At 44.9% G+C, this 23656-nt stretch overlaps 1 protein-coding gene across 3 annotated transcripts in view; it reads left to right on the top strand.

The window, feature by feature from the left end:
- Positions 1 to 7376: 7376 nt before the first annotated feature.
- Positions 7377 to 23656, top strand: part of MKX (mohawk homeobox) — a 76460-nt gene continuing 60180 nt past the window's right edge. The window contains exons 1-4 of one of the 3 annotated variants that reach the window (XM_007525917.3): positions 7377 to 7960; positions 9198 to 9357; positions 18704 to 18857; positions 19626 to 19961. In XM_007525917.3, coding sequence (XP_007525979.1) covers positions 7770 to 7960; positions 9198 to 9357; positions 18704 to 18857; positions 19626 to 19961 — 841 coding nt within the window. In that variant the 5' untranslated portion in view covers positions 7377 to 7769. The remainder of the gene's footprint in view (positions 7961 to 9197; positions 9358 to 18703; positions 18858 to 19625; positions 19962 to 23656) is intronic. The other 2 variants (XM_060192356.1, XM_060192357.1) reach the window with 2 other exon arrangements.

Raw genomic sequence — 23656 nt, 5'->3', positions numbered from 1 at the left:
CTCCAAGAGCAGTGGATTCATAGTGCAGGCACCGAGCCCCAATGACTACCCTGGAGGGAAATAAAAGAGAGTGAAAGAGAAATTCTGATTGTATAAACACATACAACATGGTGGTCCCGGAGGAGGCACAGTGGATAAAGCACTAGAGTCTCAACCATCAGGTCCCTAGTTCAGTCCCCCGCAGCACATGTACCAGAGTGATGTCTGATTCTTTCTCTCCTCCTCTCCTTCTATCTTTCTCATAAATAAATAAATAAATAAATAAATAAATAGCATTAAAAAATAAAAACAGCATTAAACACATACAACATGCTTTCAAGAGAAAAGGAGAAAATCGTTTTTACAGTTCAACCTCTCTTGAGTTCCTCCTGGTTGGGACAGCCTCTAATTATCTAGAAAGCAATCTTTTTAAGCCCAGCCAAAGTAACCAAGACTGTATTTGCTCAGGTATTCATTTAATATGGTAGTGGCTAAGCCCCTTTAGTCGGAAATCAAAATACAAGAACTTAAAGAAAAGGAAGTTGGTCTCCTGCATCGGCCCAGAGTTTAGTGGTAAATATAATAAGTCAGGGAACAGAAAACACAGCTCGGAGTCCAAGCTCAGCTGTTGTGTATTTCTGTTTCTGCTATTTGAAATGTCTGGGGAAGGGTAAAGCTAAGGTAGCATAGTATTTCATGGCACATGAAAATGACATGAAATTCAGTTTGTAATGTCCATAAAATAAAGTTTTCTTTTAACAAACAAACAAAAAACAGTGGTACTCTACTGTGCTCTGTTCTGTCTTAAGCTTAATAATTAAATTAAGACACTAACTAATCTACCTGTATCTCTGTTCTATTAACTACTTGTTGGTTGAAAGTTCTGCACTTACATGTAGCAAATGATTTTTAAGAAAGTGCTGTGGAAAAGCAGGTACATTTTAGTCCAGAGCTAGCTGGGATAATATACAATCTTATTGAAGATGCTTCTCTTCTATGGAAAAAATTCAGACATTGTAAAGAACGGAGAAAAAAAGAAATATTTTCATTTTCTCAGATCCCGGATAGAGGTACTGATGGCCTTTAAAAATAACTAACTTCCTTATTTCCTTCCTTCCTTCTTTCTTTTTTTTCCCCACCAGGGTTCTTGCTGGGATTTGGTGCCGGTAGGGCTCTGCTGTTCTTGCGGGAGACAGAGACAGAGACAAAGTGAGTCATCTGTAGCACTGCTCCACTTCTGACGAAGCTTTCTCCCCTGCAAATGTGGGCTCAGGGTTTGAACCTGGGTCCTAAAACATGACAAATGGAGCCACACCCCCCCCAGATTATTTTCCATTGCTTGTTGCTAGTTGTCATCTAATTAGGTGATGTGTTTGAAAATTTCTGTGCAGCCTATTCTGTCCTGAAGAATGTGACTGCCTGAAAGTGTTCCCTTGCTGCTGAGCAGGACAAGAAAAGAATAAACAGCAATTTAATCCTAGCCCAGTGCTGAACTAGCCTTCTCAATCAGTTCCACAACCAGGCAACGCATGTGATTATTTCACTGACAGGTTTTGGTCTTTGATATAGTGGAAGTCTTTGGAGTGCAAGGCGGCAAATTGTTTTTGAAGATCAAATTATTACAATCTCCTGGGTGTGTTACAACATTTCTCAAAGCCGCATTAAACCAGCCTCCAGATATAAAGGAATTCACCACTTGCATGATGGAAGTCATTTCAAATCAGTGGGAGAAAAATTCTTTAATAAAACACCATCAGGATAGTCAGCCATTCAATTATAGAAGGAAAAACAGTAAATTACATTTCTGCATCACAAGATATACAATTAGTCCCAGAAGGATAAAAGCGAAATGAAAAGTACTTTTTCTAAACATTAGAAGAAAATGTGTAAAAAGGTTTTGTAGGGGTCAGGTGGTGGCTCATCTGGCTGAGCGCACATGTTACAATGCTCAAAGACCCAGGTACTAGCCCCTGCTCCCCACCTGCAGGGGGAAAGCTTTTCGAGTGGTGAAGCAGTGTAGCAGGTGTGTGTGTGTGTCTCTCTCTCCGCCTCTATCTCCCCTTTCCCTCTTCATTTCTGGCTGTGTCCATCCAATAAATAATTGAAGATAATAAAATCATAAAGATATTTTAAAAGGTAAATAAAATATTTAAAAAAGAAAAAGGTCGCAAGGACCGGCGTAAGGATCCCAGTTCAAGCCCCCAGCTCCCCACCTGCAGGGGGTCACTTTGCAAACAGTGAAGCAGGTCTGCAGGTGTCTTTCTTTCTCTCCTCCTCTGTCTTCCCCTCCTCTCTCAATTTCTTTCTGTCCTATCCAACAACAACCACAACAGCTATGACAACAATACCAGATACAACAAGCGCAACAACAAGGACAAAAAAATGGGAAAAATGGTCTCCAGGAGCAGTGGATTTGTAGTGCAGGCACCGAACCCCATCGATGACCCTGGAGGCAAAAAAAAAAAAAAAAAAAAAAAGGTTTGTTTGGATGATACAAAACCCAAGTTCCTAAGGGAAAAAAGACATACACGCATATATATAAAGACACAAACATATACTTCTTCATATATATATATATATATATATATTAAGAGTTTTCATAGATTAATAATATACCTAGTAAGCAAAGTATATAAACAAATGTTTCTAGTTAAGAAACCCACAAGAAGAACCAGAGACTTGGCTTAGCAAGTAGAGAGCACACCTCCCATGCATGAGGCCTTGGGTTCATTGCCAATACCACACAAGAGAACCAAGGACAGATGTAAGTTAAACTCCATTGGATATCCATTGGGATGGACAATGCTTTGGTCTCTTTATCTTAAAAAAAAAAAAATAGAGTAAAAATATGGGCCAGGGAGCTACTCAGCAGTATTACAAATAGTGAAATCCTAGATTCATTCCCTGGCAACACACACACACACACACACACACACACACACACACACAAACGGCGGGGGGGGGGCTTATAAATGAATGAAATTGTTTTCAAACAATGAGAAATCGCTTTATTGACCATGTAGGTGAATGTTACAAAGCTGAGATACGCAATGCTATCTATCAGGCAAGGAAATGAGGACTTGCACATGCTGGTGAGGGTGTTGTTTGGAGGGAAAATTGGAAGTCTCTCTCAGAATTTCCCATTGTGTTTCTTTCAACCCAACAGTTCTATTTATGCGGGGCTACTCCTAGAAAATATTTACATATGTAAGATATATGGAAGGAACATGTACCACTGCTCAATTTTATAAATGTGAAGAATGCAAAGACACTCTTGAATGTTTTGTATTTGTTTGTTTTGGATAGAAACAGCGAAACTGAGGAAGGAAAGGAAAGATGCGTGTGTGTATCCATGCAAGTGAACGTCTAGGCAAAGACAGACAGACAGGATGCGCCTCAGACCAGCAGTGGCTGCCACCTCTTGGTGGTCAGCTCTGAGGACTGCAGTCAGGCAGAGCTGGCTGAGGAGAACCTGAGCTCCTATTCTGTTCTTTGATTATCTGAGACTGAAATCATGAAGACCTTTTCTGAGAGAAAGTGTTGCTATGTTGCTATTTATGCTGTTCAAGATAAATTCTGAGCGAAGCAAAAAAAGGCCTTGTGTGATGAGGATATCACCCACTCTAGCAGTTCAATCATGTTTCTTCAGTTGGAAGATTTTTTAATTCCTTCCTCCCTTCCTTCCACCAGTGTACTATTCTGCTCTGGCTTATGGTGGCGTGGGGGATTGAACCTGGGGCCCAGGAGCCTCAGGCATGAGTCTGTTTGCATAGCTACTATGCTACCTCCCCCACCCTGGTTGGAAGAATTCTTCACAATGTTTCACCACCTGTTGTCCACTTGTTGTCATGTTCCATCACCCACTCCAACATGCATCTCTACAAGTCAACATGGCCCCACACGGGCAGGCCCTGGCATTCATCTATACATTTACTATTGTATCCTGCACCAATGGGTGGAGATCAATGCCCCCCCAAATTTACTGTATTGCTATTCATTGTATTGCCAATAAGCAATACTGGGCAAGAGAGTTCAAAAGTAAACACCCCCCACATACACACACACACACACACACACACACACTTTTGACTAATATTTGTAGTGCAGTATCGGGTCTCTTGATAAAATACTAAAAAAAGGGGGGGATCTTTTTCCTTTAGAAGAAAGTAAGATTACTTGTGTTTATAACTGTATGCTAAGTTGAACAGAAAGGATTATGTATGATTCCTGCCAAATGTTCATTTTTTTTTAATTAAAGAGCAATACATTACTTTCACATCTGAAAAAAGCTAAAATAATAATACAAAGGAAGTTTGTGGAAAGCTTAACAGCTTTGTTTTACACAAGTAAATTTAGGCTAAACCAACATCAAACAACAGCTCAAGTCTTCTGGCCTATCCATTCATTCCTTTCCTACATAAGAGCACCTCACATAGACTTTCTCTCTCCCTCTCTCTCAATTTTTCTAGCAGCACTTTCTCAAACTGAAAGCTTACATTCTGAGTCTTAAACTGAAGCATTTCGTGGTCCAAGACTGAGATGAAGCATAAGACATCAGGTAAGATTTATTTTAAAGAAAGGGAGAACTTAATATAGTAATGATCACATCGAAACTGTGGATTGAAATGAAGACAATTTTTGCTCCTGAGAAGGAAACAGCAACAACAAAATAAAATTTTGGTCTATTGTAGAATATATGCTCACTTGTAAATAACATAGGGATTCTACACAGTTCCATTTTTAAACAAACCACCCACTGTTCTTTCATTCTAAAAAAAAAAAGCTCTTAAATATTAAATATATAGAGTAAATAGGAATTCACATACAAATTTTTCAGTGACTTAAGCAGGGACAGACTAAGGCTATATCCCCATGCCAGGTTAAAAATTTTTAAAAAAACAAACATTTTTTGCAGGAATTTTTGTGTTGTTTTGTCAACCTTAGATCTTACCTACGAGTGTTATTTTAAATCAGTTTCCTCTAGATAAACGTTAAAACTGGGACAGCACAGTTACGACCATACCAGATTCACTGGTCCTCTGCCAGTCTGTACTCAGCGAAGTACTGTGAAACTGCATTAGTGCAGAACTTGACTGACCAGAATATGTCTACAGCTAATTTCAGTAAAAAATGTCTGGTGACCACCATCAGCTACCTTTGATTTATCTGTTAGATCTGTGTCTGAAGTCTGTTCACTGCATGCCCATGGCTGACACATTTCGAGGGGTCCAGATTGCATCCAGTGCAGGGCCAAAGAACGCAATTTGTAGAAGAGAACCAAGGGCCTGGGGTGGTGTGTGTGTGTGTGTGTGTGTGTGTGTATGTGTTTGGTGGGGGGGCCGCTGGTCACATGATATTTGTCTGCCTGTTGAGGGGGAGAAAAGTGCAAAACCTTTTCCTGCTTCAGATTGTTCTATGCTATGGGGGTGGGAGGTGTCACCTAGTGGAACTGTCATAGATGTCACTAATCTTGGTATAAAATAGTTTTAGTATTAATATATGTATATATACACTATATATATCATTCTACGTCATTTGAATGGCCGCTGCTTAGGCCATCACTGCCCCAGCATTGAGGACCACTACCACCACCACCACCCCTCTTTGAGGGGAGAAAAGGACAAAAAGATGCTGCAATTTCAGGTGTAGGGAAACTATCCATCTTAAGAAGGAAGCTAGAAAGGTGTGGCTGCGGCTGCTAGGCAGGCGGCGGCGAGGAGGCTGTGGGCACCCGCAGGCTGCAGGGCTGCATCTCCCCGCCGCCCCGGCTCCCTCCACCGTGGGTGCTGGGCCGGTCATCAGGAGCGCCCGCCAGGCACCGTGTCTCTCTCCCTGCTCTGCGCTCCAGCTCGGCGTCCTTCCAAGTCCCGTCCCCTGGGCGGCACGCACCCCCGGCCGGGGCTGGGGCTCTGCACACTGCGGCCACCGCGCACCTGGGCGCCCCGGCCCGGCCTTCCAGCCAGCCTGGGGGACGCGCCCCGCTTCGGGGCAGCCAGCACCTACAGCCCAGGGCCCCCGGAGGTCGCGCCCACAGACTTAAGTCACCCCGACGCGGGGTCCCCTCTGGGCGCCCTGGGCTGCTTGGCGACCACGCGCGCTGCAACCACCCGCCCGCCCCCCCCACCCCCCCCACCCCCGGGCGGCTGCAACGCGGGGTTTGCACCCAAGCGGCGGCAGCGGCGGCTCTGGCTGCGGCTCCGGCTTCTCCCGAAGCGCAGAGGGGGCGCGCCCGGACGCGAGGGCGCCTCCGCGGGGGTCAGGGCGGGCGGCGCGGGCTCGCGTCCTCGGGCGGCCCGGGAACGTGGATGCGGCGCCCGCAGTATGTTCGCCGGCTGGGCCGGGCAGCCGGGAAACATGAGAAGGCCGGGCCATGCCGGTTCCCGGGCCGCGCGCGCCCGCCGGGTAGATAAAGCGGCGGCGGCGGCGGCGGGGAGCGCGCGGAGCCCGCTGGCCGGCAGCATGCGGCGGGGATGGGAGCGCGCGTAGCCCCGACGCGGGACAGCCGGCCGCCCGCCCCGCTGCAGCAGGTACCGCCCCGCCCAGTTCCCGGGGCCCGCGGGGACCCCACCCGGCCGCTCCCCAGGGCTTTAAAACAGTTGGCGGGCACGGGCGGGGTGGCCCCCGGGGGACGGACTCCGGGGTGGCCGTGCGGGGTGAGTCGGGTGGCTGCGGGAGCGCTGGGCGGAGCCGGGGAGCGCCGGTTCTCACGCGGCCCCGGGCCCAGGCGTGAGGACTCAGCGCCGCCACCTTTGCCCGTCTCGGGTGTCGCTGGGGGGGGGGGGGGCTGGGCAGGGGCCGAGGGGGCACCGGGCTTACAGGAGATCGGGATGGGAGAGGCCGTTTCACTCTCCAAGCTTAAGGCGTGCAAACCGCCAGGCTCACCGACCGCAAAGCCAAGCCGAGCCGCTTCTGCCCTGCCCGGGCCGCGGGCTGCGCGCACACCCCGCACACGTACCTGCGTGGCGGGAGCTCGGGCCAGGGCGCAGACCGACCAGGGCTGCGCTGCAGCGGCGTCGGGGGCGGGGCGTCGGGGGGCGGGAGGCGCGGGCTGAGGGACCCGGGCGGCGGCGGGAAGGAGGCTCCGAGGTGAGCTGGCCCGGGGTCCCCCCGCATGTGACGGCTCCTCGCGCCGCCGCCGAGACCCCCCCCCCCTCCCGCATGGGAGGCTGACATGGGCTCCGCACCTCGGAAGCGGGAATCGGGGAGCGACTCCGGGCGCAGGCGGCGGACCTGGGTGCAGCCCCCCCGGGGTTCCCGGGGAGGGGCTGCTAGGAAGCAGGAACGCCCAGGGGCGGGGGCGGGGGGGGCCGCAGGGCGTGTGTCCCCGACGCCACTGGGGCTCCCCGCCCCGTCGGCCTTAGCGGGCCGTCCTGCAGGCCCGGGGGACACACGGACAGACCCGACGTCAGACCGGGGACTCCTCAGTCCCCGGGGGCTTGTGGGCGCGGCTCTTCCAGCTGCCCCAGATTCCCGGCCGCCCGGCCCCGCCTTCGCGGCTCGAGGGGAAGCGCCGGCCGCGTGTGCAGCCGCGGGGTTGAGGCCCCGCTGGACTGGGGGGCGCGGGCAGCGCGGAGCTCCTGGCCCCAAGGGTCGCGCTTCCCGGCCAGGGGCGGCGGCGGCGGGAGAGGCGGCTCCTTCACGCAGCTCGACAGCCCGGCGCCTCCGCCAGGCTCGGGGCCCGGGACGGGCGGGGGGAGCGGCCTCCCGGTAACGCCGCGTCCTCGCCCCCTAGACCCCGAGCCCCGCGGAGCTGCCCGCCCGGCCCCCGGGCGCCCCCGGCCGCCGGCACCATGAGCACCTTCGTCTTCAACGAGCTGGGCGGCGCCGTGCTCTTCGAGGACCGCGGCGCTGCGGAGCGGGAGCGGGGCGGCGGCAGAGCCTACGGCGCCGTCCTGGACGGGCCCCTCGCCCGCTCCGAGGTGGCCCTGCCCGACGGCCCGGCCCTCAAGGACAACCTCGGCCTGCGGCACCGGAGGACCGGGTAAGCGCGCCCTGGCCGGGACGGGGTGGGGGCGGGGGTCCTGCCGGGGTAGGGGGGCTCCCCCGCGCGCGGGCCCTTTGATGGGCTTAGTGTTTGCAAGTGGGGGGACTCCTCGGGGCCTTTGCAGAGGAGACAGGGGCTCACACCCGCGACCCCGGGGGGAGGGCAGCGCATTCCCGGCGCGTCTGGACGCGGGTGCGCAGGAGCCGGGCTGAGCGATGGGCCGGGGCGCGGGCTGCCGGGCGGGGTTCGGCGCAACCGGGTGAGGTTCATGGCCGCGACCTGTGCCTCCGCTCCACCGAGGGGCCGCCTGGAGTCAGAGGCCGGGGCCGGTGGAGACGTGACCGCCGCGCCCCGGGCTGGAGTCGCAGCTCCGCGGGGACAGCGATCGCGGCGCAGGCGCGAGAGGCCCGGGAGCCTAGCGGAGCGGAGCCCAGCGGCGGGCGCCCAGGGCGGCGACACGGCGACACCTCCCGGAGCGGCCGGGGAGCGCAGGCGGGCCTCCAGGTTCCCCTCCGAGAGCAGTCGCCCGGGCGGCTCAGATCGCTCCAGGCCTCCGGTCCTCGAGAAGCCCCCACATTCTGCATTCTTCCTCCCTCAGCCCTTTGGAAGATGCCCCCCCCTTTTTTTTTGCCAGAGTGACTAGAGAGAACCGCGAACACACCCAGGGCAGGGGAGTCCCCGGACTCGAGCTTTATTCTCGAGGACCAGTGGACAACATTGCCTGTGACTGCCAACAAGGATGGCGGGAAGCCCCGAAAGGCAGGCATGACCCCCCAAAAAAATTAATCCTCAAAGAACTTTCCGAGAGCCGCCAGCAGCCTTCACCCATGCTGTTAGGCCAGGGCCACCCAAGGGCGCAGAGCAGGCCGCTGAGGGTGACAGCCCTGCTGCGCAGATCTGCAGCTTAAATGACTTTTTCCATGAAGTCGCTTAGCAGTTTTCATCTAAACATTTTTTAAATGATTTTATTGGGGGAAATCATGGTAATGATTGCGGGCAGTTGTTTTTCCTTCCGCCTACTGGCTTTCACACTCCTCACCCCCCATCCTCACCCCCCATCCTCGCACAACTCAAGTTGTGCGGCTGGGGGCCCTAAGGTGCACGCTAGGGCGCAGCGGCCTTTCTGCGCCTGGCGGCGGCTGACAGCCACCCAGAAGGGGGGATCCTGGTGGGCAGCCCCCAGAGGGTCCTGACGTTCAGCGGGCTTCCTCCTCCTCCCCCCACCGCGTCGCAGGGCCCGGCAGAACGGAGGGAAGGTGAGGCACAAGCGACAGGCTCTGCAGGACATGGCGCGGCCCCTCAAACAGTGGCTATACAAGCACCGCGACAACCCGTACCCCACCAAGACAGAGAAGATACTCCTGGCCCTTGGCTCGCAGATGACGCTGGTGCAGGTAACAACTGGCCCTGACTCTGGGCAGGCGCCTACTGGAGCCTCCATCTGCCTCCTCTCCTGGGAAGGAGAAAAGCCCAGCGAGGCAGGTCCTGCAGCGGGGGGAAGGTGAAGGGTTCATGAGGCAGGTGCAGAGTTGTGTCTCCTCTCAGTCTTGTCTGTTAGCTCAGTACCGTGCTGGGTGCTGGAGGTGCCTGTTAGGGAGCGCAGTGAAAAGTCAGCTGTGTGGCGAGTGGGCATCAGGACACGGGCTGTAAGTGGATGGGTTCACGTGGGGGCAACCGCCTGAAGGCATTTTCTAGTTTGTGCATCACAGTGGCAGGAAGGATGCATCAAACAGACACATGGCCCGGCCTCAGCCCACTGGTTGATTCTCTAGGGAGTCTGGGATGGTGTGGATGGATAACTGACATTTCTGACAGACTCTCAGGGCAGTGCTGAAACTGCAAGGCCCAGACCACACTTTGAGAGCCTTGAAGAGTGGCACCCCTCACTAGGACCCTTCAGTGAAGGCCAAGCACATGATAGCTTTCAGATTTTCCATGACTGAGAGAGCGTAGAAGGTAGATGGAAGAAGGAGCAGTGGATTTGGTACTTTTGTTTGAGTAAGAGGCATTCTGGGAATTAGCACTCACAGACATCTGCAGTTGGTATCTTTCTCCTGGGATTAAGAAGAGGCAGATGTGAAATCATTGGATTACTTTGTCAAGAGAAGTGAGGCAACTTAGCCTCTTCCGGGTGAGCGGCGCTACTTTACATTTGGCTGGCTTTGTCATCTTTTTGGAAATTCTCAAAACCATGCTGAGGCACAGGAGTTATTATCAGCATTTTACAGATGGCTTAGCCACAGGGCATTCATTAAATGTTAAGACTAGAGAAAGGTTTGGACAACACAACAGTTTTCTTTAATAAATATGATGACACAAACTTTTGTACGTGTAGACAGCACAGATTTATTCAGGAAAAGAAGGCACTAAGTGAGCTGAGAATGTTCATATATTACAGTAACACCACATTACCAAATTTATTTTTTAGAAAAATTATTAATAAGGTAGAAGCCTAATAGAAAAGTGGCATTCCAGAATATTTAAGGTTATCATTTAAGAGTTACTGAAAATTTGTCAGAGTCTGAAAGTTGACTTGTGTTTAGGCTTATTAAAATTGTAGTGTGCACATCTGCTTATTTCAGGGGGCAGTTACAGGAAAAAATCTGTTTTGCTTCATATTATTTATTTGCTTCATACTTATTAAAGTAATGGTATTAATACTAATATTTGGCACTTCTGGAGAAGAAAATTATTCTAGTTTTTTTATACTTTACACTTCTTAATATCCATCTGACATGGAAATACAAATTTTCTGTGGTTTGCAAAGTATTTTCTAAATAAATTATTCCAGATAGAAAAACCTGACTTAGGAAAGTAATGTATATCTTCAAACTTTAGTTTAAACATGTAGATACGCTATTTATTTTGAAAATGCACAAGTTTATATTTGAATATTTCACAATATCAGCAGGGAAACATTAGATTATACTGGCTCATTAAGTATGGAGATGATTCCATGTTTTTTGCAGCCCATTATTCAATGCAGAAAGCAAAGATATTTGTGATACTTTTAGAACATTTTTATTCTAAGTGACATTTGTCATTAATAGAGGTGTTTAAATTTTTTGTGTGTTTGTTTATGGAGCTGCAGTGCAAATCACTTTAATTTGTATTATGATTATTTGTAATACAGGATAAAATTATTTGCTACCTACAATCACAGTTTCTTTACAGATAGCAGTCCTTCTTCATAAGGTCTTGATAAAGCTCTTACAGTTTTCTAATTTATGTGACTTGTGCAGGTAATAAAAACTTTGCTCCTTGCATTTTCTTTTGCACTAGTCCCCAGAAAATAAAAACGCACAAAAGTATTTTAAATGGGGCAAAGATTATAGTAATAAGGCATACCTGTTTAATAATGTCAAACTCTTATAGTAAATAAATCCAGTTTCTGGAAATACAAAGTGGCAAATGGGTAAAAGCAAAAAAAAAATTAGAATAACTAAGAGACCTTAAATATAATCCAAATTTAATCAGATTATTTGCAAATAGGCCAAAATATAAAGCTGTAGTCTGAATGAAGATTTTGATCCCTGCAAATTAGACGTTTTTTTTTTAAATGACTTGGGTTCTCTCAGAGAAGAAATGGTTCCTGAAAAGTCAGACTTCTTAAGGAGAGTGATAATACTGTGTCTGTCATCATAACCCCAGGCCACCCTAGCAGTGTGACTTTCCAGAAAGGTAAATAATAGGTCTATCTAACTGGAGAATGCCACTATAATTGCCAAGTGATTTGCCATCATACCTTTTGAAAAATAGACACTATCATGAAATCTCATTAACATACTGTAGTTTTAAAAATTCACCCCATTGTAGGTAACGTAGCTTCTTATCTCAAATGCTGATGGTAATTTTGTGGAGTAAACACAATTATAAATTATTTCTCTTACTTTCACTGTGTCGGGATATAGATCACATTTGAATGTCTAGAGCAACAGAGAGCGTTTCCTTTATTTCTGGCTCCAAAACTCACTTGTTTACTGTGCCATTTCCTATCTGTGTTTCTCATTGTCAGTGTAACATTTATTTCAGAATTATAGGAGAGTCTTATATGTTCAGAATTTCTTTTACACTTAATAATTTGCTTTTACTTCTGTGCCAAACTTTTCTTAAGTATTTTTTTCTTTTATTATTCTTCTTAAATTGATAAGGAGAGTATGAAAACCAATCTCTTATTAAAGTCTAGAAATAGAAAGCTAAAGCTTTAGTATAGGAAGGGTATTTTAGAACCTTGACAGACTCTCTGAGAAACAGAAATCCTACGGACACTAGTCAGACATATTATCCATGCCTGAAAAATGAATTAGAAGAAATTATTTCTGGGGGGCCAGGTGGTGGCACACCTGGTTGAATGCACCTGCTACAGTGTGCAAAGATCCAGGTTCAAGCCCCTGGTCCCCACCTGCAGAGGGTAAGAAAGCTTCATTAGTGGTGAAGTAGGGCTGCAGGTGTCTCTCTCTCTTTCCCTCTCTACAACCGCCCCTCAATTTCTGGCTGTCTCTATCCAATAAAGATAAAAAAATTTAACAGTTCTAAAAAAATTATTCCGGGGGGCTGGCAGTGATGTACCCAGTTGAGCATGTACATTGCTATGCAGAAGGACCTAGGTTTGAGCCCCTACTCCCCACCTGCAGGGGGCACCCTTCATGAGTAGTGAAGTAGGTCTGCAGATGTCTCTCTTTTTTCCCCTCTGTCTCCCCGTCCCTCGCAGCTTTTCTCTGTCCTATCAAATAAATAGGAAGCGGGGGAGGGAGTGCCCACTGGGACAGTGGATTCATAGTCTAGCACTGAGCGACAATAACCCTGGTGGCAATAAAAATAATGAAATCTGCACTCGGCTTGTATAGGAGAGGTCCTGAGTTGATCTCCAGCACTACGAATAGCCAAGCTGAGCAGTACTCAGGTAAAAAACAAAACAAGTGGGATTATTTCTACAGTTTTCATTTTATGTCTAATTACATTGGCAGCTTGTTTGAGTTGCTATAGCTAAGTTTGACCCTGATTTACACTACTAATCTGGCATCTTCCTAAGAAGATACACATAGCATTTTAATTTTTTATAAAATTAGCAGGGTGATGGGTGTGTGTGTGTGCATGTTTTGACTTTAACCAACTTTGTGTTTGGTTCCTGTGATGGAGCGTGATTCTAAGATCCTCAGTTTATTAAGGAACTTTATTGTGGAGTAGCCTAAAGCGTCAGATGATCAGGAGTTTACAAAGGAATAAATGGTCTTTCAAGAGGTTTGCAGTAAATGGAAGATGGAGACGGTGTCTTAGTTCGGTATTTCTCGTGGTTTACACACCTACATTTTAAATTAACTTTTAATTTTTTTTCCTGGACTATAAAAGTGAAATGTCTCCTTGGGATGATTTCTTTTAACCATAATACAGGGTGTAGTACAAGCGGAGTTTGAGATTACACTTTCAGGGAAACAATTCAGTCTGTCAGTAGGGGACCCACATTCCCAAAATCCAAGAGGTCCCAGGTTCAATCAGCCCTGGTACGGCCGTATGTCAGAGCTGGGCGGTCTTCAAGTCTCCATTTCATAAAACACCAAATAAACAGCAAGAATAATCTTTGTGATAGCATTCTTCCTCCCAGTATCTGGAATAAGAGGAATGAAAGAAAGTGGTAGAATCGCTCAAGTGGGAGGAGGTCTTAGGCCCTCACATTGCCATAAGAGAGAAGGGGGGGGAGGGATTTTACATTTTAACAATGGACTGTTAATACCTCCTCTTCTTAAAGAAGTTTCAGTTCCTTATACATTTGGCTGAGGCTGCTATGTTGCAAGATTGTGTGCGTGTTGGCACGGCTTTGATTTTGCTTGGCATTAGGTGTGTCTGCTGAGATGTGTGTGTATACTTAGCTGCAGCCAGGATTATGGCCATTGCTAAGTAGTCCACAGAATCTAGCAGCGGCTTCTACATTATTCCATGTATTGTACTTCTCGGTATGGAAATGAGGTGCCCAGTACTTCTGTGGACGATCCCAGAATAAGCTTGTTAATTCTGTATGTTCAGAGGTGGGCAGATGCCAGCTTATCCCTTTGGATTTAGTATGAGCTCTGTCAGTATGAGGCATTTCAATTCACTGTTAGAGCAAGATAGAATTGCATACTTTTCTAGCTTCTAGATATTGGATTCTCTAGGCTTTCACTATATAGCTTTGAATTTGACATTGGGAAAAAAATAGCCAAAGTGTATGCAAATTTGTTAAGTCAACTGTCAACTGTTTTCACAGCTAGATGCATGATTGAGAACTATAAGTTTCTAGTAATAAAATACTGTCATCTAACATATTAGCTGATCAGGTACCAGTCAAGTTTATGAAATCAGTTTAGAAGCCTCCTATGCCAGACATTTGCAAGACTTACTGGAAAATCTTGCATGTAATTAGGATGCCTTGGTGAGAACTCGGAGTATCTACAGCATATATGAGGATAAGTAAGGAGACCCGTCAGTCCCCAACACCACTATAAGCCAGAGCTGAGCAGTGCTCTGGTTTCTTTCCCATTCTCTCTCATAAAGTGATTTCTCTTTGCAGTGTTATTGCCTCACACATCCTTCTATTTCTGGCCAGGTTTTTTTTTTCCCCAGGTGTAGCGAGACAGAAGAAAGGGAGACACAGAGAGAGGGAGAGATACACAGAGGCAGAGACATCACAGCGTTGCTCTAAGTCTCCTGGGATCCCAGCTGGGGACTTGCACTTGGTAATGCATGAGCCTTCCTGGATGAGGCATCTCCTACTGCCAAGGAAATTAATCTTTTTTAAAAATATTAACTCCACCATGGCATGTAGACCCCCCTTTTTAATTTTAGAATTTTAGTACACTATTATTTTTTTTTGGAATTTGGAACTCATGACATTTTCATAAAAAATATGAAGCCTTGCATATGAATTGTGTTTCATTTTTATTTCATTTAATTTTATTGTCATTTATTTATTGGATAGAGATAGTCATAAATTGAGAGGGTGGGGAGATAGAGACAAGTGAGACACCTGTAACACTGCTTCACCACTTGGAAAGCTTTCCCCCTGCAGGTGAGGACCGGGGGCTCAAACCTGGGTCCTTGCGCACTGTAACTGTGTGTTCAGCTAGGTGAGCCACTGCACCGGTTCCACAAATTGTATTCTATGCTACAGTGGTTGTGTTAGGATTTAAGGGCGGTGAAGCTATAAAGTACGTGCAGCCGGTAGAGCACATGTTGCCATGCACAAGGACGCGGGTTCTTGAACCTGAAGGAGGAAAGCTTGACAAGTATTGTAGCAGTGCTTCAGTGCTTCAAGCGTCTCTCTTTCTCCCTCTCTCTCTCCCCCATCCCCTCTCAATTTCTCTCTGTGTTTATAAAAAATAAAAAAAAAAGGAAGGAAGGAAGGAAGAAAGATAACCAGGCATACTCATCCAAAAAGATGTGTGTACACCTATGTTCATAGCAGCACAATTTGTAATAGCCAAAACCTGGAGGCAACCCAGGTGTCCAACAACAAGATGAGTGGCTGAGAAAGTTATGGTCTAGATACATAATGGAATACTACTCAGCTATTAAAAATGATGATTTCACTTTCTTCACCCCGTCTTGGATGGAGCTTGAAGGAATCATGTTACATGAGAAAAGCCAGAAAGAGAAGGATGAATATGGGATGATCGCACTCAGAGAGAGAAGCTGAAAGACAAGATCAGAAGGGAAAACACTAAGCAGAACTTGGACTGGAGTTGACTCTGGGGTGCGGGGGATGTTTATTTCATATAGAACGCAATGAAAACATTTTGAAGTATTCAAAATGTAGGTCACAGGCAAAACTGTAAGCTGTCCTCTGGTGTGAGAGGGCTGGTGAGGGCACGAGAAGTAAATGTCTGCTTGTGAGAGAAACAAAGTCTTTATCACAAAACATGCAGCAATATCTGTAGTGAGGTGAACACTAACTAGACTCATTGTAGTGATCATTTTGCAATACATGTGCAAACTGAATCACTCTGTATACTTGAAACTTATATGCTGTCAGTTTTAGTCAAACTCAAAAATGAATATAAGGGTCTGGGTAGTGGCATACCCAAGAGCTCACTCTTTTTTAAAAAATTATTTTATCTTTATTTATTTGATAGAGACAGCCAGAAATTGAGAGGAAAGGGAGAGACAGAGAGGGAGAGAGACAGAGAGACACCTACAGCACTGCTTTATCACTCGCAAAGCTTTCCTCCTGCAGGTGGAGACTGGGGGCTCGAACCCTGGTCCTTGGGCATTGCAGCATGCGCACTTAACTAGGTGTGCCACCACCCTGACCCTAGAGCTCACTGTTTACCATGTATGAGGACCTGGGTTCAAGCCTTTGGTCCCCACCTACAAGGGGGAAGGATTCAAGAGGGGTGGAGCAGTAATGTAGGTGTTTCCTCTTTATCTCTCTCTCTCTTGCCCTCTTTCTTTCTCTCTCCCGCTCTCTCTCTCTCTCAGAAATGCCTATTGTGAAATCACTAATAAAAAATATCTTAATGCCACTGGGAACTCTGGAGGTGTACAGGCACTGAGCCTCAACTATAACTGTGGTGGAAAAGAAAAAAAGGAAAAGAAAGGAAGACAAGAAAAAAGGATTGTTCTGAACTTCATAGTTAGAATGAGCATGTGACTAGACATTTGGTAATGATTTAGACACTTGAAGGAGGTTTGAGAAATGTAGTGAACAAACAGGACCCGGCATTATATGTTTTCAGAACAAATGCCACGTGTCTGGCTGTTCAACATCACAGCGGGTCTTTCTGTGTATGTGCAGGGTCAGAGTTTTATCTAGTCCTAGTGCTGAGCACCACGCCTAAAGTCAGAGAGCTACTAAAGTGTGTTTGTGCGCGTTTGTTTGTGTGTCTGAAATGAATAGCCCAGAACTTGCCTTGCTCGGAGAAGCTGGAGAAGGCGGAATCCCATAGTTTGACAGGTAGAGAGAGCTTGATGGTGATGATGCCCGAAATGCTGTGGTGGCATAGTCCTTCATTCACATAAACGGAGAATAAATTTTCATTGCTTAAGGCCTGAAGGAAGCAATATTGAAACACATTAAATATGACATTTCTTACTTGGATGTGGATTGTATATCTTAAATAAGATTGAAAGGAGAAACTGTATCAAGCTGAACTAAATTGTGCTCTACCCGTGGCGGCAGAAGAGAAGATGTATGTATTGTAGGTGGGCGGGGAGAGAGGGGCCAGAAGAGGTGGGGTGATGACACTGGAACACTGGAAGGGGGTGCAGCCAGTGACATGCACGTGAATAGGTGGGAAACGACTCCCCAAACCTTAACGCCGTTAGAAACCACTGTTAATTCAACGTTAGGAACCAATAAAAGGAAAAAAAAATACATTGTATTTTAAAAGTAGAACTCATTTTTTAATTTTTCCTTTTTTATTTTTTTAATTATTGGGGAATTAATGTTTGACATTTGACAGTAAATACAATAGTTTGTACATGCATAACATCTCTCAGTTTTCCATGTAACAGTACAACCCCCTTTAGGTCCTCTGTCATCCTTCTTGGACCTGTATTCTCACCTCCCACTCACCCCACCCCAGAGTCTTTTACTTTGGTGCAATACGCCAACTCCAGTTCAGGTTCAGTAGAACTCATTTTAATGTAGAATTCTTTGAGTGGTTAGGGATTGAACAGTGTGCAAAACTGGATTATTTGTAGCATAAACCTAAAAAAAAAATAAATAAGGGAAAAAAAATCCTTCTGGCACAAGTCTCGTCACACAAACCATCATGACAATGTGCGTTTATGAACTGGAACAGATTTGACAGAAAGCTAATCTCCCTCCTATGTTCATTTGCTTAAATTAAAGGCAGACATTGGTCTTTCATGGAGATTTTTTTTTTTCTGACGGTAACCTAATCTCTCACAAGAAACTGTAAGTACAGTTGAGCCTCTTCAAGTCCAGTAGCACCTTAAGAAACACTCCGAGTGATTTTTTTCTTGATTTCCGTGAGTTAATTTCTTTACCATTTCCTGTCTGCTTTGAAAACGCTCCACTCTGAGCTTACAGCAGGAGCTGTCTGGCATTTCCGCTGCCATCCTGCTCCTCTGATGATAGCCACTGGCTGCTTCCTCTTCAGTCCTCCCTCCTTAAATCCTGGTGGTTTCCAGGACTTCTCCTTGACTCTTCTTTTTTCACACCTAGTGTCACAGCTTCAGTCATTGGTGTGTTTAACCCAAATTTGATCTTCCTCTCCTGAAAGTCTCAGACAGCACTTTTTAAATAAGAGTTCTGCATATCTCAACTGTGTGCTTTTTCTAGTGCCTCAGTCTAACACCTTTCCCAAACCAAAACACCTTTCACCCTCAAAAAGTTTCACTTGCTTATATAAAATGGCACTTTCTTGTGGTTGTGTCAGTGTGACGACTCAAGATCATTATAGGGGACTCAAAATTTCATATTCTTTCCTTTGTTGAAGTCTTTATATATATTCTACCTCTCTTACTAGATGGAACATTTGCTAACAAGGCCTCTTCTGTGATTCCAAGAACATAACAATCCTATATTGTATCCCAGAGACACAAGTGTATCCCAGAATGTAATATTATTTTGTAATAAGTGCTGATTATGTTTGTTGAGTGAACAAATGAATGTCTGTTGCTACTACATTCTAAGACTATTTAATGATCAGAAACACTGAGAAGAGGTCAAGTCATTTATCAAGTGGTTAGTATATGGTGTGTGAGTTTTCCTATCTTAATTAAAAAGCAATACTCTTCTAGGTGTCAAATTGGTTTGCTAATGCAAGACGTCGGCTTAAGAATACTGTTCGACAACCAGATCTAAGCTGGGCTTTAAGAATAAAGTTGTACAACAAGTATGTTCAAGGGAATGCTGAGCGACTTAGTGTGAGCAGTGATGATTCCTGTTCTGAAGGTTTGTTCTTTTTTTTTTTTTTCTTTTTACTTTGCCTTTCCTCTAATAAGGAGCTGACCTCGATTGCTATTTTAAGGTCAATCCCACAAGACATAATGGTGTCATAATAGCTCTTTTTTATTGCATGTGGTAACTCCACTTTTACAAAATTGTAAAGGACCAGCAGAATTAAGGCTGTTTCCACTTATTTGTAGATTTATTGTGCGTCAAAATAGCATTTTCTGTGGAATTCATTAAAATTAAAGTACCACAGGGAGAAGTTACATAGATTCCTGATTTCCTAAAAATATCTTTCCTAACATGTACTCTTGAATAACAAATACACTTTTGTACAGTTAAGACATTTCTTTTTAAAAAGTTTTTATTAATATTTATTTATTTCTTACCTTTTGTTGCCCTTGTTTTATTGTTGTAGTTATTATTGTGGTTGTTATGATGTCATCATTGTTGGACAGGACAGAGAGAATGGAGAGAGGAGGGGAAGACAGAGAGGGGGAGAGAAAGACAGACACCTGCAGACCTGCTTCACTACCTGTGAAGCGACTCCCCTGCAGGTGGGAAGCCGGGGGCTTGAACCGGGATCCTTAATGCCGGTCCTTCCTTGCGCTTTGCGCCACGTGCGCTTAACCCACTGTGCTACCACTCAACTCCCAGTTAAGACACTTCTTTACCTATGTTCTATTTTGTATGAGAAAAAGGTGACAACCGGGTGATCAGAGAAAAAAGCACATGTAAATACTACCTGGTGATGTTTTCTTTCCCCCTTAGATGGAGAAAATCCTCCAAGAAACCACATGAATGAAGAGAGCTATAGTAACCCCGCTCACCACCCTATGATCAAGAGTGAGAGTTCAGTTATAAAAGCCGGGGTGAGGCCAGAATCACGGGCCAGCGAGGACTACGTCTCACCCCCGAAATACAAGAGCAGCTTATTGAACCGCTACCTTAATGACTCTTTGAGACATGTCATGGCCACGAACACTGCCATGATGGGAAAGACAAGGCAACGAAGCCATTCGGGATCTTTTAGTTCCAATGAATTTGAAGAAGAACTGGTATCTCCCTCGTCATCAGAAACCGAAGGCAACTTTGTCTATCGCACGGGTAAGTCTGTGCTTCTGTGATGCCTTGTCTCAAGCCAAATCAGAGTTGCATTAGGAGGACTTGATTTTGATGGGCATAAAGGCAGAATTTTAAGGGGTTTTGCCTGCCTCTGAATATTCACACATGGCCCATAAATCACCTCGAAAGCTTTTGGTTGGTTTTCCACGACCAGATGTATCCACTAATACGTGATAATCTGCTGGCTGAATTTCCTTCTTAATAATAGTGATACGAATTTAGAAATTGCATTGATTGTACCTTTGTTTCCTAAAGTGACGTTGCACTATGCCATTATATATGTTTCAGGTGACAATGACAAGAATCTTTATTCTCACTAATATTTTAATCTTAATAATAAGCATTCTTAGAAAAAAACATGTATTTTTGAATAAATTATAATGGAGGACTATCCTAGACTGTAGCCAACCATCCAGCCATGCAATGACTTTGTATTCCTCCTATTCTCTTTAATTTTTCCATTGCTAATAGCAGTGGAAAATGAACATAAGTCGCGATAGGTGCCAAGATGGTTGTGAAGGAAAAATATAGGTTCGGCTGAAATTGTTTGTGAAATTTTACTTTTATTCCTGGAAAGCACAAGTAAGAATGATAAATAGCTTTGAAAAGTTTACTTTAATTCCAGAAATACTGAATCAGTTTCTCCCTGTTCAGAACTTTCAGATGGAGTGGCTAGTTAAGAAACATTTTCTGTTTTGTCTTCAGTTCCCCCCAAAAAACTTTGCTTATCAAAGATTATCCCGAGAGAGATGCTTTCAGAACAAAGGGTATGCATGACCTCTATCGGGTCGAGCTAGAACTTGGACCCTGAAAATGCCAACAAATGAGAATTCGAGCTGGAAAGTAACTTCAGAAAGCAATTAGTGCAGCTACATGTTGTCACAGATAAGAAAAGCTAGACCAAGCACAGGCGGCTGGTCACCCTGCTTCAGATGAGCAGTCCAGCTGGGCCTCTGCGAGGTGGGAAACTTCTAGACTAGTTGACTGGCATTATGTTTATACTACCACCAGTCATTTCTTAAGTAGTTATGATGTGCTAGGTCCTATGCTAAGCGCTGCATATCTGATACTGTTTTCAGTCCTCCCCATATACCACAGTGCTCTATAAAGTGGTTGTCGTTTGGTCTGTTTAATAAGTGCCTGTTAATATGTACAAGTTATTTTATCTATGAGGGTTCAGAAGAAACCTTAGTGAATTTTTAAAGACATAAATTCACTTTATCTGCTCTTAGCATATCCATAATGCTAACTCCTTGGCCTCCAACTTCAACAATAAAATCAGTTCCAAATACTCAGGAATGCACACCTAGTCCTGTGAGTGAAAGCTGGATCTGAGAAGAAGGAAAAGATGAAATAAAAGACTACTCAACCAATAACAAAAAAAAATTTAAAAATTACATGCTAGCATCTAATCATTGTGACCAGAGCAGAACTTGGCAGTAACTTAGAACTTTCAAGGAAAATAAATCATTCAAAGGCAGATTACTGAAAAAAAAATAAAATAAAAGGTCATGAAGAGATAAATCAAGAGGTGATGCTTTGAAAGCATCAGAAAAATGAGCAAGCGGAATCGATGTTGATGAAAGTTGAAAATGGAAAAATCAATAAATATTCTTAATTTTAAAGGGAAATTATATTTTTAACTATGACAGTCCCCTGCACCGTCGCTTGATAACATACTCTATGCAGATGTGTAGGCTGAAGGAATCTGTCATCCACCCCAAAGAAATTATAAATTCATACTGAGAAAAGTTTCAGTAATTAGTAAATTCTGTAAGAACTAAAGTCTTTGTAACTTCAGTTCCCAAAATTTGATTTGATAGATTATTTTAAAGGTTGAAGAATGGTTAATTCTCACATTTTACACATTTTTTTCTAGGATGTATGACGTATAGTACATAGAGCAGTTTTATTTGAATATGAATATAAAGGATATTTTTGGTAGTTAAAAGTCAGCATGTTTTATTTATTTATTTTTAATATTTATTTATTTCCTTTTTGTTGCCCTTGTTTTATTGTGGTGGTTACTGTTGTTGTCGGATAGGACAGAGAGAAATGGAGAGAGGAGGGAAAGACAGAGGGGAGAGAAAGACAGACACCTGCAGACCTGGAACATGTTTTATTTATGGTACTGATAGCAGTTCTGAAACAGTGTGAGCAGTATTGCAGCTGTGAAGTGAAAAAATGTAGGCCTGCAGGAATGCTGAGTGCAGTTATTACAATAGAAACCTGTGCAGATCAGAGCACCAAAGACTGGCAAGCAATAAAAATTCTGATGAGGTGGAATAATCAAAGGCTTGTCTTTTTAATTTTAGTTTATTAAAAGTTGATTCATGTTGCCCAGTAAAAATGAGAACTTTTGCCTCTGAAATTCACCCACTGTGTGAGTCTTTAAAATGCAGGCTATTTCTTTTTCTTTTCTTTTCTTTTTTTAAAAAGGACAGAATGTAAAGTCGGGGGAAATGAAATGCCCATGTAGTTGATGCTTTTCAATGTCTCGGCCATTTATTTTTATTAATGCATTCCAAATACACTTTGTCTGTATTATGGTTTATTCATTTGCCAAGTTGTATTTTTAAATAAAACCTTTTTGGGGGGTTATATAGGCAGTAAAAAAAAGCAGCACAAAAACAGAAACTACTGAATTTTTCATGCATATGTACAAACTTAAAAAGAACAGGGGACTTTTTTTTTTATTTAGTGGATGTAGAATTAAGGAAGACTGGTGATCTAGGATGAACCTGTTACATTTTGGACTGAAACAACAAAGGGCCTGTCTTCTCTGGGAACTGAATTGCTGCAAGCTGGGTTACCACTGGTGTATGAAGAGTGGAAGCGGGGCACTTCCATAAATACGTAATAAGCAGTTGCTATGGTGTTCTCTAGCATACAGACCTATTCTAAATCCTTTCAATTCCCTTTGCCAGTCAGTGTCTTTCTTTCCTCACCCAAACAGAAATCAGCAAAGCCTGCTATTACACACCTCTCCCCTCTCTCAATCTAGTCACTCAAGAACATTTTTGAGAATAGATCATCTTTAAATATGGCTCACTGATCTGTCTGTGCTAAGAAATTTAATCTTTTTCCACACCTTTTTGTGAAAGCAGTTGTGCTGTGTTATGCTGCGTTTCACTAAGTGTATCAATCAAAAAGTCAAAGGCAGTAGTTGCGTGAAAAAAACTAAGACCAAATGTAAGACTTGGCATGTGAAAGGTTAATGTACTGCTGAATTCCAGTTCACTTACTTCTTGTTAAAGTACAGGAGAAACAGCCTAGTAGATGATAACGTAGGAATTCTGGGGCCAGGCAGTAGTGCACCAGGTTAAGTACACACGTTACCGTGCACGAGGACCCAGGTTCGAGTCCCCAGTCTCCACCTGCATGGGGAAAGCTTCACAGGTGAGGAGGCTGTGCTGCGGGTGTCTTTCTGACTCTACCTCTCAGTTCCTCTTTTTCCCACTGAATTAAATAAAGTTTTTTTTTAATCTTTAAAAAAAATAAGGTAGGAATTCTTTTTCTTACTACCAGGGTTATCTCTGGGGCACAGTAGCTGCACAAAAATTTCACTGTCCCCAGATGTGAGAACCAGAAAGAGAGTGATGAAGAGACAGAGAAAAGGAGAGATACCTGCAGCACATTGCAGGGCTCATTAAAGCTTCCCCACTGCAGGTGGGGAG

The sequence above is a fragment of the Erinaceus europaeus genome, chromosome 6 (genome assembly GCF_950295315.1).
Source record: "Erinaceus europaeus chromosome 6, mEriEur2.1, whole genome shotgun sequence".
NCBI classification, from domain to species: Eukaryota; Metazoa; Chordata; class Mammalia; order Eulipotyphla; family Erinaceidae; genus Erinaceus; species Erinaceus europaeus.
Note: the sequence above shows the minus strand (reverse complement) of the source record. Positions and strands in the feature narration are given on the sequence as shown.